Here is a 16,222-nt window from a genome sequence, read left to right on the forward strand (position 1 = left end):
ACATGCAACATCATTCACCATTGCCTTCTGCCAGCCAGCAAGTGAAGTCATTGTGTCCTTGAATGTCCTCACCCCGGCTCCTGCCAATGATCAGGAACTAGCATTGTTGGAGTCTCTGAAGCAGCAGCACACCACAGCATCTTGCAGGTCACTCCTGCCTATTTGTGACGTTGACCAGTACAAACAATTCATGTAGACACGACATGCAGGGAAAATGGTAGTGAGGCACTTCCACCCCCCTCCCCCAACACCAACTCGAATGTGAGATTTTGTGAGAAGCAAGTCACTTCAAGTCCACCATGTGACTACAAGAAGGGCTTCTCTATGAACAGAATGTTGTCATCCAGCCAAAAAGATGTTCTACCGACCACTCCAATATGCAACATGATATGAGAGTTTCGGTGCCAGTGTGATGCCATGTGCGTAGGCCATACATCTCAATGACTGGTGTTTTCTGACAAAGTGTCACTGGATCCAAAGCATTAACTCTGATTTGTCTTCACAGATGCTGCTGGACCTGCTCAGCTTTTCCAGCAACTTCTGTTTTTGTTGTCAATGACTGGCAGCTTGCATCAAACAGCATGTACCTTTGTCTCTTTCCAACTGGTGGAGTATTGCTTCTCCTCAGCATGCCCATAGTTACAAAACTACACTTCCAACATTAGATATGGATACGTTATTTTGTAAGACTTAACGAACATTCCCGAGTGTGCCACAAATTACAATAACAGGAAATATAATTTATCATTCAGGCTCACAATGTGGCTCACAAATGTTTGCCCCAAGCTACAGATATTCAAAGCCCAGCCTTCTGCAGGCAAAAGGAATTTGTACATCTACATCGGTGAGACCAAGGAGAGACTCAGAGACCGTTTTGTAAAGCATCTGCACTCTGTCCCGACAAACAACACTACCTTCCGCTCGCGAACCATTTTAACTCCCCCTCCTGCTCCCTGGGTGACATGTCCATCCTGGGCCTCCTCCAGTGTCCCAATGACGCCACCCACAAACTGGAGATGCAGCACCTTGTATTCCACCTCGGGAGCCTACAACCCAATGGTCTCAGTGTGGACTTTAACAGTTTCAAAATCTCCCCACCACCCCGGCCTCATCCCATGACCAAATCTCCCTCTCATCCCCACCACTTTGACCTGGCACAACCTGTCCATCTTCTGTCCCACCTATCCACTCCTCCCACCTCTCTGACCAATCCACATACTGCCTACCTGCACTCACTTATCACCATCCCACCTACCCTTCCCCAGCTGCAGCCCCACCCCTCCTCTCTATTTATTTCTGAGCTCCCTTCCCCCTCCCCATTTCTGAAGAAGGATCTGACCTGAAACATAAACTTTCTTGTTCCTCTGATGCTGCCTGATCTGCTGTATTCCTCCAGCTCCACACTGCATTATCCCTGACTCCAGCATCTGCAGTTCTTGCTAGCCCTTGTACAGGTATTGTGCTTTTTTGATGTAACAAAAGCATGGGGTGCATTGTATCCTGTTTTGACCTATCTGACCATGCATAGGACATACCCATGAACATGACTATATCTGCACTCATGGAGCTTGCACTCAGATGATCTGATAGTGCTAGCTTTGCTGTCTCAGAATTTTTACCCTGATCAGTCAACAGCAGTATGGTGCTTACTTTCTATGACTGTTCCTCTGGCAGACGCGAAGATCATGAGAATGAGTCAGTGACAGTACAGACCTAAGTAAAATGTTCAGTTGAGGAAATACCTGGACAGATGATTATAACAAGGTCTTCCAGACAGTAGTCCTTAAACAGTTAGACATTCCTCAAATTGGTGGCACACCAACGAGGAATACTCAGGCACCAAGAGAAGGAGGGCTGAAAGCAGACCTGGAGATTTAGAGATGCTGGAGCAGAAGGAGGTGAGGCCATGGAAATTTGTTTTTAGAAAGAACATTTGAATTTGATCTGCTGATGATGAGGCTTACCAGTGTAAGAATGTATTTACAGATGTGGGTACTATTCTAAAGAGTATTTTCTTGCCTAGTGAGTGCTGCTGTGCACCCTGAAATTGTGCAAGTGCCACAGAAGTATGTGTCTTTGTATTATTGGCTCTGAATCTTCTGCCATCTCCCCAAACCAATTGGCTGCTACCATCAGACTGAGAAACATGGAAGAAAATTGTGTTAGTACCACTACCTTGCAGGTCAGAATGTGCTGGAAATGGATTGCCCGATGGGCCTGTTTAGTTTTAGTTGTTAATGTTGTAATCTAAAAAAATTGCTTTTAATAATACAGCTAAAGTCAACATGGGCTTTGCAGAGTTTGTCATCAACAAAACTTAATGCTATTAACTGTTGCCAGTAAGTAAACAGCACATGAATTAACAATTTTACTGTACTTTTTTGTTGTTAAAGAGAACCCCAGAGAATCTTGCTTTGATCCTGGAACCATCAAGAATGGGACAAGGGTGGGGACACACCTCAAGCTTGGATCCACCGTGACTTTTTACTGTGACAGTGGCTATGAAATTGTTGGCTATTCAACTCTGACTTGCATCGTGGGAGCAGATGGAAAACCTTCCTGGAACAAGCCTGTTCCGTCCTGTTCAGGTAACTGCCCCAACATGTAGAAAAGTTCAAGCCAGTTCAAGTTGTACCAAAATGCAATTTACTTGGCAGCAACTATTATTTCATTACTGTATGGAAAGGTATTTTTTATAATAGTCTTGTTCCATCCTGTCCATTCCATTTCAAAATACATTTCCTTTCTGGTTTTGCAAAGGCCAGTGTGGCATAGACCATTCAATACCAAAGTGCCAGGCAGCTCTACTGTTTATAAATTTTGCTGTGGATGGATCTTTTGAAGGTTCATCAAAGCAGCAATGTTTCCTTTAATCTGTTTTTTCTAACAATTAATATATCCTCATTAATTATTTGAATAGCACGGTCGGTAATGAGGTTTCAATCACAAGAGAGATCTTGGATGTTTTTTCCTGCCTTCACCACATGGGTGGTAATTGACATGTTGTAATATTTTGAAATGCAATTTTTGTACATTGTTCACTTATAGCTGCCATACCGAGCAACGCTCATAGATGGAGCTGTACGAAAAAAAGAATAAAGCATGGAGCAATTGATTGATAAAAGATCCGTATTATTTGTTGATACAGTCCTGCATCCTGCTTGATCCATCTTTAGCTGCTGACAAATCTCCACAATAACCAATAACCAAGAATCAGTAATTTTATGTAATATATCATTTGCATTTGTTACCCAACTTACCGAGTTTCCATTCTGTGCCAGCAAAACGAGATAGTTCTAAAATGGATGGCTGATCTGCTCGGCCACATTCCCACTGATGTTGTGAATGCAAGAATTACTTGTTTTACTTTGTGTGCATTTGTTTCCCAAGTTAAAACTACAGAACAGGTCAGTAACATTCAGTAATTGTGCCTCTTGGCTCAGAAGTGTATGATGCACTCAAAGATTATTCAAAAAGATCAAGTAGCCATTCTCTGTTGGTGACCAATATTGATTGGGTGGAACCCTATTGGAGACCTGAGAAAAATACCCATGAGCAAGGATCGATGACTGCGTAGTGCATCTATTCCCACCATCTTACATAGAAAATAACTATGAAAGTTCAAACAGTACTTACCAGAAAACCAATCAGTCATACCATTCATGGTTTTTTTAAATTAAACTGTTATCAGTGGCTGCAATGTTTTCTGAGATTTCTACTGATGCCCTTCACATTCCTGCAATGTGTCATTTCTTCAGGTTACTTCTGTCAGGTTTGTAAGATTACAGTTGAAATACTTGCCCTAACCCCAGTTTGGAAACTAGGATTATTGGGAAACATTATTGTCATTCATCATCTTTCTTACTCCAAAACCCTAATGGTCAATTTTCCTCAAATTTGCATTTTTCATTTTGATTTTTTTTTCTGTTAGATTTGAATGATTGGCCCTTTGTTTCTGCTGTTTTATTGGTTAAAGTACCTAACATTTATCCTGTGCTTCTTCTCCTTTTTTTTCCATGAAAGCTGAGTTACCCAGTCATGAGGAATAGGGTATTTAATTCAATATTTTTAGCTTGGATTTCATAAGATGCTGGCACACTCAATGATACCCCCCAGAAGGATATGCTATTATATTGAGAAGTTCCTGAGTTGTGAATATAAATGGCATGAAAATATAAATGAAAATTACTTTCTACTAATTTACTAATTCTACTAATTTTGTCATTTTACACTTATTTTGAGCATCAACTTGTTTGCAATGCAGCTTCAACTATAATCATGATCTAAATTTTAATCTGACTATTCGACTTTAATATTTGAAAGATATGATCAGGTATTTTTATTATGTTTATTAGTTCAGAAACATTACTGTCCTTTTAAACCTGGCTTCCTAACAAATCGCATAATGAATTTATAATTAATTTTGGCACTTAGTGAACATTTGAAACCAGAATAATTGTGATAGTAGATAAATGTTTTAATATTTACTGATGCCATTGTTCAGCCTGCACTTTGAACATTTGTGCTGACACATTTCAAAGTGAGCACACTAACCATGGAAACAAGGGGAGGTCACTGAATCTATCCAGCATGTTTATTGAAGTCATGGCTGATATCCGATCTAATTTCACATATGTGTTTGGTCTCGTTTCCCTTATTATATAAACCTCCTGTTTAAATTCATTGTGGATCTAGTTTGCGTTAATTGCATTTGCAGAGAAGAGTTCCACATTTGTATGATCTTTCATGTGTAGAAATGTTTTCTTATCTGAAAGATTTGCTCTTATTTTTAGAAGAAACCTCATTGTTCTGGTTTCTTGACTTGCAAGACAGTTTCTCTCCATGTGTTCATAATATCTCGAAAACATCAATCAAATCACTTCTTAATCTCATTGCAGCAGTGTTAATAATGGAATTAAATAATTCATAGAATAGAATCCCTACAGTGTGGAAAATGGCCCTTCGGCCCAACAAGTCCATACCGACCTTCAGGGCATTCCACCCAGACCCCTATCCCCTATTATCCATCTAATCTACACATCCCTAAACATCTTGGGCAATTTAGCATGGTCAATCCACCTAGCCTGCACACCCTTGGACTGTGGGAGGAAACCCGAGGGTGGAATTGAATCCAGGTTCCTGGCACAGTGAGGCTGGAGTGCTAACCACTGACCCACTGTACTGCCCCTAGTTTTTGTAATTTCTGCCATAAAACCCCTGACTCTATGCATTATTCACGTAAACCTATACTGCATTCCTTCAAGGCCAATATAAGTATAGAGATCAGAAAACCTCTCAGTGCTGTATGGTCTTGCAGTGCTCTGAAACAGGGCAACAGATTGCTCAAGCATAACCTCTAACCCCTTGTATTTTCATTCTCTAGAAAGAAAAAGTAACATTCCATCAGACATTTTGACAATTTTCTGTCTCTTTTCAAAGTTCTTTTTTAACACCTGTGTGTGGAGACTCCAAGACACTGGACCTCCATTCCTTCTAATTTTGCATCATTTGGACAAATCCTGTTATCCTCTTTTTAAGCCCCAAGTGGATGGCCTGACATTGAAGTACATTGAAATCTATTTGCCACAGATTTACCCATTGACAATGTATTAATGTCTGCTTATAATTTTGTGCTTCATCCACAATTTTATCATTGTGGCGTCAGAAACTTGGTTATGGATTACTATTAATAGATGATGAATAGCAATGATCATCTATTATTACTCTTATTAATACATATGGTGAATATTTGAAGCTTCAGTACATATCTTTGTGGGATACCACTCATGACATGCAAACAGTTTGAGAGCCTGTGCTTTATGTTGAATGCTCTCTGCTACTTGACCACTTTCCTAACCAGGACAGTACTTTGCTCTGTATTCCAAGAGTTTCAACTTCATCAAACTGTCTCTTACAACGGACTTCATCTTCGGCCTTCTGGAAGGCTATATGATTAAAATCTATATCCATTATTTCAGTTGCTTCTTCATAAACCCAATCAGGCTCAACAGGTAGTACCTACTCTTTACCAATTGAAGCTGGCAGTCTCTAATCAGCTGAAAATTTTCAAGATGTTCAGTCACCCTATTCATAATTATGGACTCCAGTAGCTTCCTGACAGCAGATGTCAGGCTTACTGGCTTATCATTCCCCAGTTTGCACTTTCTTCAACAATAGATTGACTTGTACAGTTTCTCCATTCTCAAAGAGCTGACCCCAGCTTGAAAGAACTTTCGAAGACTAGTGTTAAGCGATCTGCCATTTTTCCCAACTTTGTTTAAACCCTGGGATGGAAACATTCAATCCTGGAAATTTGTCTCTTCTTGGTGTCATTATTTCCTTCATGATTGTCATTTATTTTAACATGATTCTGTTTCTGAATACATGATGCAGCACCTCTGTTTATGATAATGAGAGCTAATTATTCTAAACAGATGCTTGGTATGACCAGCAATAGCCTCTTATCTGGGGTTACAGTGTAAGCTTTCTCCATTTGACATATTGCAAGATCATAGAACCCCTACAGTGCAGAAAGTGGTCACTCGACCCATTGAGTCAGCATTGATCTTCTGAAGAACATCCCACCCAGAACCACCCCATCCCTGTAACCCACATTTACAGTGTATAACCCACCCATCTTCTACATCCCTGGATACTATGTCGACAATTTAGCAAGGACAATCCACCTTACCTGCATTTCTTTGAACTTTGGGAGGAAACTGGAGCTCATGAAGGACGCAGAGAGAACAGGCAAACTCCACAGTCAGTCAACACTGGAATCGAACCCAGTCCTGGTGTTATGAATAAGCAGTGCTAACCACTGTGCCACACCAAATGACAAGCAATTGCTATTCTGTAGAAGGGTGGAATTTAAACAAGACAATCAATTTTCTATGAATCTCTTCATTTAAAAACTTTGGGGTGATTGGACATGTGTCATTTCAACTGAGAAATTTCAAATATTTGTCATGCCATTAGGGAAAGGCTGCAGGGATCAGTGAACACTGCCAGATGGGACTTGAGTTTTAACTTATGTATTTCATTTTTTAAAAAACTTGAGCTCAAATTTATACTTTCTTATCCAAATTAGTCACTGTGTGCATTGAAATCATTCATCAACTTTTCAAGCTGTGCTGAGTTTTGCTGAAAGCTAGGGAAGAGAAATATACCTCGAGTGATGGAAAAGGCTGTGGCGATAATATCAAGGAGTTTTCCTCCTCAGAAAGATTGGTGACATTGTTTCTTGATCTGCTGAACAGTAGCAGTTCCTCTGAAGTTGGGCAGCCTGGGGCCGTCGCAAGCCTTTGATGTAGGAGTTATAGGCAACTATTCTCCTTTTAGGTCCATTGCAATTTGATGGAATGAATTTCCACAGACTGCCACATTTGGATCAATTGTTATGTATACTAGAATAATGAGTTATGAATTTATAACCTCTGTCAGTCAAAGAGAAGATCCATTACACCACATCAGACAGTATAAATGTTACATTTCTTGACATTTTTGTAATGAGTTTTCCACTTTATTTTCCAGCTCCATGTGGAGGTCAATACTCTGTATCAGAAGGTGTCATTTTGTCTCCGAACTACCCAAAGAACTACACTGGTGGACAGACATGTTTATATTCCATTATTGTGCCTAAGAACTTTGGTATGGACTATTCTCATTGATATAACCTTGCCTGAGTTAATTGATTCCTCATTAACGATGTAAGTGTACATTTCCATTGCATGGTTCCTCTTCCATTTTTGATAAAGATGACCTGCTATCAGGATGCATTTTCAGCACAGTGTTTCTGTTCTTGTCTGTTATTAAGGAGCCATTTACATTTCCTCTTATCCTCCCATTTAATAGTTAAATTAGCTTTGGGTTCATAAAAGACTCACCAGTAGCACTCTGAGTCATGCATTAACCTATATTATTTGCATCCTTGAACTAACCATTTTCTCCTTTCCTTAGCCCTTGCACAAATATAGAAGTTATTAGAAAATTGTTGAGAATTGTTAATAGAATCAGTTTAGACTTCTTGTTTTGAATTTTGTTGGTGTGCCTTGTTCTAAATTGGTCTGATTGTAAACTGATACTGATGCTTGCAAATGTCACAGGCCATGAAACAGAACTGTGCTAATTACATTTGACTGTTAATCTTGTAAATTTGATTAATTAGTATGATTTATTTTCCCTCTGTAGTGGTATTTGGCCAGTTTACATACTTTCAAACGGCACTGAATGATGTGGTGGAAGTGCATGATGGCCCAACTCAACACTCGCGACTCCTCAGCTCGCTCTCTGGCTCCCATACAGGTATTTTCAAACCACTTAAGAAACAACATAGCTCTAGCAGTATGATTGTATACTCTGTTTCATTAATTGAAATGTGTAAAGTGGCAAAAGATAGCAACTACATTCGGTTCTGTTACAACGCAATAGTTCTGCTCTCGTGTGATCTTACATTATAAGAAAAGCGCATAATAGTTGTGTCATTTAAACTAATGGGGCCAGAATTGCGTTATAGCCAATATTGGCAAGGAAAGCTCACATTCTACCAATAGTGGTCTAAATTCTTCAGTCACGCTAAAGCCAATTCATGTTGGAGAAATACACATTATAGCAGAACCCACTGAATTGCAGAGCTATAACAAGCCCTGTGCCAAATATTATATCTTTGTGGTTTCAATAACCTGGTGCATTGCAAATGACAAATGTAATATTAGCACAGTGTGAGGGACCAGTGCAATGTCTTGTGCAGTGAGAGTGATTGTTACGGACTCAGTACAGTGGGAGTGACTGAGTGGCAAGTACAGATCAAATGATGTGATATCAGGTCACTGCAATGTAATTACATGGTATAATCTTACTGCAGGCGTGACTGATGTTTCTCTGTGGTAACGTGGGAGAAAAACTCCATTAGTTTTCATCACCACTTCTTAATAACAAACAGTAAATTAATTCATTTATAATTGATCCATAATTACCACTGTCACAACAGCACAGACTAGTAAAATTCATTGGTAAATTGAGCATCTAGTTAACCTACTTTCTTGTTTGCTGATACAATAGAATACAGTGTAAAATGTGCACAATCTAATCTATAAAACTATTAATATCACAAATTATGAAAGCAAGGCTTCTTGTATACAGTTATCTGAATGTTGGAACTCCACTTGCGAGCATTTTTCACATCTGTTGCTTTGAGATTTACCACAACACAACTGAAATAGGTTGAGAACAATCTGTGTACCTTGTGTGTCATCCTGCACAAAAGGTACATTATCTTAATCAACATCATGTCCGACAAGGAAGATTGCAGTCATCGGAGCAAATTGCCTGTGATCAGATTGAAGACTCTGTTCCTAAGTCCAAAATGATGGTCCGATGGTTGATTGGGGGCCAGCAATATATGTGCAGTTATTGGCAGCAGCATTGGGTATTATGTGAGACAGCTGTCTAGATTTGTTTTGATATCAGTCGGACTACATAATTTAAGTACACCAACCTTGTAAAGTTTTTTTTTCCCTCAAGGCAAGGTTCCTGCCACTGGTGAGCTTTCACACTCATGCATAGCTGCATTCTTAACCTGACCACAAGTAATATTCTCGGTAAAGTCTGTCCCAAAATTGTCAAATGATAATGCAAAGCCAAAGAGGAATGTAAGCTGTGAAGAGGGTGCAAACAGTTAAGTCAGACAGAATCAAGGTGGCAAACAAAATATGATATCAGGAGGTATGATCTGTTCATTTCAGTGAGAAGAATAGAGAACAGAATGCCCTTTAAAAGGCATGAAACTTTTACCAGTTGGAAGTATGACAGGCCTGGGTGTACTTGCCCAAGGAACATAAAATAATAGCACATAGTCATGGCGAATAATTAAGAAAACAGCAAGTTGACTATTATTGCAAAAGGATTGCATTACAAGAATCATTAAGTCTCACTGCAGTTAGTCTTTACTGAGACCATCTTAGAGGTCTATCCATCTGTTCGAGTCTGCAAGTTGCGTGCCTGTCCCTGTGTGCAAAACTGCAGCCTTTCAATCTAGTTACTGGAACACCCTGCAACGTGAGTCTGTGCTTTCAGATTGTACTGCCAGTGAACAGTAGAAGTGCCAGAATGTTTGTGATGTGTTGATTCTGGAGGAGGAGTGCATGCTGCTGGTGCCCATTGATCATGTCCTAGTGGTTGTTTAGTCACAGATGACATATGAGTCATTTGGAACAAGCGGAGAGCTGAATCTGTTAGATACCAGTTCTAGTTTCCTTGTCAAGTTTTTCCAACAGCTAGCTCACTTGGCAAGTTGTAAGGTGGAAAACTGAATATTAATGTGGTGAGTTGTGATATTAACAAAGCATTTAACAAGTGCTAGTCCCCATCAATTGGCATCTCACTGCTACCTAGCGAGAATCTTGCCACATTGCTTGTGAAAAACATACAAGCTGGAGCAAGATAAACTTCACCTCTAGATGTGCCCTTTTGGACATCCGTCTCATTGCTGCTACACGTCTCACCGTAGTTCACGTTGCTCAAAGCCTTCTAAGATCCATTCTGTCACAAGAATAAAAGTACAAAGCTTGAAAAGATGGTCGTCTCCAGTACGAGAGGGAAGTAAAGGGAATACGTGGTTCAAAATCCTTGGGGTATTTTGGAGGTATAAAATATCAACCTTAGTCCGTGCTGAGTTAGTGGTGACCTTGGTTGGCATCAGCAGTGCGTATTGCAGATGCGATTTGAGTTCTTAGTGTTCAGGCATTTCTCCAATTGTGTTATCAGCAGTTGCATTGTCCTTCTGGAGCAAGAACAAGGAGTGAACACATCCTCCAGTTCTGCTGTTCCAAATCTATCTCCAGTGTTTTGTCAAAGCAGTTGTTCAAAATTTGGCTGATTTGTATATTCTTATGTCTGGGGTAATTGTTTCAATTTTGGGCAATTGTAGGCAAGTCCTTCATTTCCAATATGTGAAGCTTATGCAGGTATAATGTTAGAAAATATGACTTCACATCTTAGGTTTGGGCAGCACAGCGGCTGTCACTGCTACCTCATTGCATCAGGGACCTGGGTTTGAATCCAGCCTTGGGCGGTTGTCAGTGTGGAGTTTGCACGTTCTCCCTGCGTCTGTGTGGGTTTCCTCCCGCAGTCCAAAGATGTGCAAGGTAGGTGGATTGGCCGTGATAAATTGCCCATAGTGCCCATGTTTAGGTTAGGTGGGTTAGACATGGGAAATTGGGGGAATGGGTCTGGGTGGGATTCTCTTCAGACAGGCGGTGTGGACTTTTGGTCGCAAAAGGCCTGTTTCCACACTGTCGAGATTCTGTTCTATGAATCTTCACAATGACTGGATCTATTCTCTTTTGGTGAAAGGGATATTTTCAGTTCAGACAGTTTTATTTATTCTACAGTGGCCAAGGTGATCACTGCATCCATTTATTACCAGGTTTCCTTTTTAAAAGCTGTTTCATGTGTTTTTTGCTCTTTGTATTGTAAGTCTCTGATATTAAAAACAGATGATGGAATATGAAAATGTATAATGTTTATTTTACCACCATAATGATATGGCATAGTTGCAGGTTATTGTTTATAAGCTGTTTACCTTGGTACTTTTGGACTTAAAATGGTGCTGTAATGTGGCGACTGTGAACTTCTCACTGTGCTCATTTGAGTACATGTGACAATAAAGCTAATTAATTCATTTATTTATTACAGTTTATAGGTGAGAAATGTCAGTACTGGTGAATAGAATGCTTTCTCTTTGTTAGCATATGATTGAAACTTCAAGTACTTTTGGCTTAGGTATAAATAGGGAAGCTCAGTGTAAAGCTCACGAATACATGATTGACTGATTGCATGATGTACTGTAACCAAGCCTCAGTATCACACCATTACTAAATCAATCTGAATATACCTAGTTCACAACAACCTCATTAGTTATGCTGCTAGTTTGTTCTGATTAATGGATTACTTTATGGACTATGTACCCATATTCATTGGGAACAAGGCTAAGAATACAAAAGCTCTCTTCATATCGAACAATTGTGGCTTTGAAAAGAAAATAAATCTTCCATAGGTTTATAAAGCTATGAGAGGTATGGATAGGGTGAACAGCCAAGACTTTTCTCCCAGGATAGGGGAATCCAAAACTAAAGGGCACTAGACTAAGGTGAGAGGAGAAAGATTAATTTGGGACCTGAAGGTAAACTTTTTCATGCAGGGGGTGGTGTGTGAATGGAACAAGCTGCCAGAGGAAGTGGTGAAGCTGGGTACAATTACAACATTTAAAAGGCATCTGGATGGGTACATGAATAGGAAGAATTTAGAGGGAAATGACCAAATGCTGGCAAACTGGACTAGATCAGTGTAGAGTATCTGGTTGGCATGGACAAGTTGGAACAAAGGGTCTATTTCTGTGCTGTATAACTCAATGACTCTAAAACTTTCATTCAAACAGTCTGTGTGAAGTTCTTATGTTGAAGGGGGAAAGGGTATATAAATGTACCATGATTAACCTTGACTAGTTTGCCCTAACCTTTTCTAACTCAAGTGCGTTACACAGTGACATAGGCAAAGGGGGCTGAATCAGGGGAAGATGCAACACAACTTTATTGAACACTTTATCAAGGAAAACAATATTTATCAGACTCTACTGTCGTACTTTAATTAAACGCGACCAAACTCTACTAATCTCTTCACAGGATTCTTTAGTAAACAGCCTTAAATATCTAAGTAGGAGATAGCAAGAACTGCAGATGCTGGAGTCAGAAATAACTCAGTGTGGGGGTGGAAGAACACAACAGGTCCAGACAGCATTAGAAGAGCAGGAAAATTGACATTTTGGGAAGGGTCACAACCTGAAACCTCAACTTTCCTGCCCCTCTAATGCTGCCTGACCGACTGTGTTCCTCTAGTTGCACACTGTGTTGTCTCTAAATCTCAAAGTAAACATTTTCTCATCTACACAAGCTATCTATCTCTGACATCTGCTTCTGAGAATGCATCCGATCTGTAGATCTCTAGCACTGTATTTGAATTATTTGTCTGAAAGGACTGGTAGTCCGTTCTGTTCATCTGGAAAAGGCCATTACTCAGTCTTTGAGGATTGGCTGATGTTTCAGGATCTGCAGTTTGTCGATTTGGGATTTCCATCTCACTGAGGGTTAGTTGTGGTCTTTGGTTCACCTGGCCGAGGCGGTTTCTCTGGGTCAAACTGATGATGTTCACCAAGTTGTACAGCTCAGCTGTCAGTTGAAGGTTTTCCCTGGAGATGCTGTTGAAGAAGGTGCAATAACAGAGACAGCTGGGGCTCCAAGTTGCCCATTTATCCCCCTCTTTATGTCCTTCTCAGGGATTCTGTGGCCTGTGTCCAATACTAACTTCAGGCAGGGGCAGAAAGATCTAATGAGGTGATTACTCCCCATATTTAAAGGTTGCCGAACATGGTTTAGACCTTCAACTGCCAAGTGTTGTCCTTGTCACACTGTGTCTCTGGCTAACCACTGAGCTGGGTGCCATCAAGTTTGTGTAACATTCTTCTAACAAAGCAGGCCTAGTGGAGGTGGAAATAATGGTTCATTCTGAAACAATCTGGCTGTTAGCACATGGCTAGGCAGTTCCAGGCCTATCTGTGTTTCAACAGGAAGTTGATTGTCCAAGGCCTGGTTGCACGATAACTCTCTGTTTCAGCTGTACAGTTTGCAAATTGCAGAGTCCAGCTGACTTTAAACTTGGCTTCCAAATTTTGAGATATCAGTATTTTTGGAACAATCCTGGCGGTCAGGCATCACCTGATGTACTCGGAATAGAAAGGGTTACATATTCAGTCGGATACGTTTGGCAACGTCACTGCAAAATTTCTTAAAAACAGATCTTTCTCAAATTGTTATTCCATTTATTAGCAAACTCTCTCTGCTGGCACATTTATGTGTGGTAGCTTCAAACAGACAAAATGCACAATGCTATTTTTAAGAGAGATAGTAGGAACGGCCGATGCTAGAGTCTGAGACAACAAGGTGTGGAGCAGGATGAACACAGCAGACCAGGCAGCATCAGGGATGGCCTACTGTGTTCTTCCCGTACCACGCCTAGTTATCTCACCATTTTTAATTGGCTGGGTTAGTAAGTATGCCGATGACATGAAGTTTGGTAGACTTGTGGCCAGCATGGAGGGCTGTTGTAGGTTGCAATGGTACATTGACAGGATGCACAGCTGGGTGAAGAAGTGGCAGATCGAATTTAACCCAGAAAAGTGTGAAGTGATTCATTTTGGAAGGTCAAATTTGAATGCAGAATACAGGGTTAATGGCAGGATTCTTGGCAGTGTGGAGGAGCAGAGGGATCTTGGGGTGGACATCTATAGATCCCTCAAAGTTGCTACCCAAGTTGACAGGGTTGTAAAGAAGGCATATGGTGTGTTGGCTTTCATTGGCAGGGGGATTGATTTTAAGGGCAGCAAAGTTATGCTGCAGCTCTATAAAACCCTGGTTAGACCACACTTGGAATACAGTGTTCAGTTCTAATCATCTCATTATCGGAAAGATGTGGAACATTTAGAGAGGCTGCAGAGATATATCAGGATGCTGCTGGACTGGAGGGCAGGCCTTATTAGGAAAGGTTGAGGGAGCTCAAGCCTTTTTCATTGGAGCGAAGAAGGATGAGAGGTGACTTGATAGAGACAGACAAGATGATGAAAGGCATAGATAGAGGGAATATCCAGAGACGTGTTCCCAGGGCGAAATGATTATTACAAGGGGACATAATTTTAAGGTGATTGGAGGAAGGTACGGGGGAGACGTCAGAGGTAGATTCTTCACAAAGAGGGTGGTGGGTGCATGGAATACACTGTTGGAGTCAGATAAATTGGAGACATTTAAGCGACTCTTGGATAGGCACATGGATGATAATATAATGTAGGGTGTGCAGCGTAGTTTGATCTTAGTAGGATAATAAGTTGGCACAACATCGTGGGCAGAAGGGCCTGTACTGTGCTGCACTGTTCCATGTTCTATGTTTTGTGTGATCCATTCCCGAAACATACTTATTCTAGAAAAATTATGACAATATGTTTAGTGTACTGTGTAACTCTGGCACCAAGAAATGCTAAGGTTTTAAATCCTGACATTACCTTCTTATTCTTTCCCTCCAGTTGGCTGTATTGACCATATTTTATAAGACCCACCCAACTGCCTTTTGTTGATATTTGCATTTAGACCTGTACCCCATGGCCCTGCCATAACTGCTATACCATCTTAGATTAAGTTATTTCATCCCCGTGGTCTATATATCTCATATACCTCCAATCATCATCAAGGCTCTTCATGACTCCATGCCAAACTCAGTGCCAACTCATATCCCCCAGCTGTCACCTTTTGGCTTTGCCTTTTCATTCCAACTCACTTATTAGTAGGCTTGGGCATGAATCAGGAAGCATCCTGGCAGACAATTAAATTACCAGGCTTTTGATGATACTACCGGAAAATAAAGTGAACGTCATTGATTCAAAGCAAATATCATAAGCAATGAGATAATGGGAACTGCAGATGCTGGAGAACCCGAGATAACGAAGTGTGAAGCTCGATGAACACACTGCACCTCCCAGTCGCGAAACATTTCAACTCCCCCTCCCATTCCTTAGACTACATGTCGATCCTGGCCCTCCTGCAGCGCCATAACAATGCCACCCGTAGGTTGCAGGAACAGCAACTCATATTCCTCTTGGGAACCCTGCAGCCCATTGGTATCAATGTGGATTTCACAAGCTTCAAAATCTCCCCTCCTCCCACTGCATCCCAAAACCAGCCCAGCTCATCCCTGCCTCCCTAACCTGTTGTTCCTCCCACCTAACCCCTCCTTCCATCTCAAACCGCACCTCCATTTCCTACCTACCAACCTCATCCCGCCCCCTTGACCTGTCCGTCCTCCCCAGACTGACCTATCCCCTCCCCACCTCCCCACCTATCCTCTCCTCCACAGGCTCCATCCCCACCCCTTTAACTTGTCTGCCTCCTCTCCACCTATCTTCTCCTCTATCCATTATCGTTCCACCTCACCCCCTCCCTATTTATTTCAGAACCCTCTCCCCATCATCTTTTCTGATGAAAGGTCTAGGCCCGAAACATCAGCTTTTGTGTTCCTAAGGTGCTGCTTGGCCTGCTGTGTTCATCCAGCTCTACACTTTGTTGTCATCAGTCATCTCTTATGTAAATAACCACTTCACTTAAATGCTTACTAAGCCAACAAA

General features: G+C 41.0%; 1 protein-coding gene across 1 annotated transcript in view; it reads left to right on the forward strand.

The window, feature by feature from the left end:
* The window catches only part of csmd2 (CUB and Sushi multiple domains 2), a 1,700,996-nt gene that overhangs the window by 1,395,850 nt on the left and 288,924 nt on the right, over window positions 1-16,222 (forward strand). Inside the window, exons 30-32 of the mRNA XM_048558072.2 lie at window positions 2,394-2,588; window positions 7,534-7,650; window positions 8,191-8,304. Of these exons, the coding sequence (XP_048414029.2) occupies window positions 2,394-2,588; window positions 7,534-7,650; window positions 8,191-8,304 (426 nt within the window). The remainder of the gene's footprint in view (window positions 1-2,393; window positions 2,589-7,533; window positions 7,651-8,190; window positions 8,305-16,222) is intronic.

This window comes from Stegostoma tigrinum, chromosome 24 (genome assembly GCF_030684315.1).
Source record: "Stegostoma tigrinum isolate sSteTig4 chromosome 24, sSteTig4.hap1, whole genome shotgun sequence".
Classification (NCBI taxonomy): domain Eukaryota; kingdom Metazoa; phylum Chordata; class Chondrichthyes; order Orectolobiformes; family Stegostomatidae; genus Stegostoma; species Stegostoma tigrinum.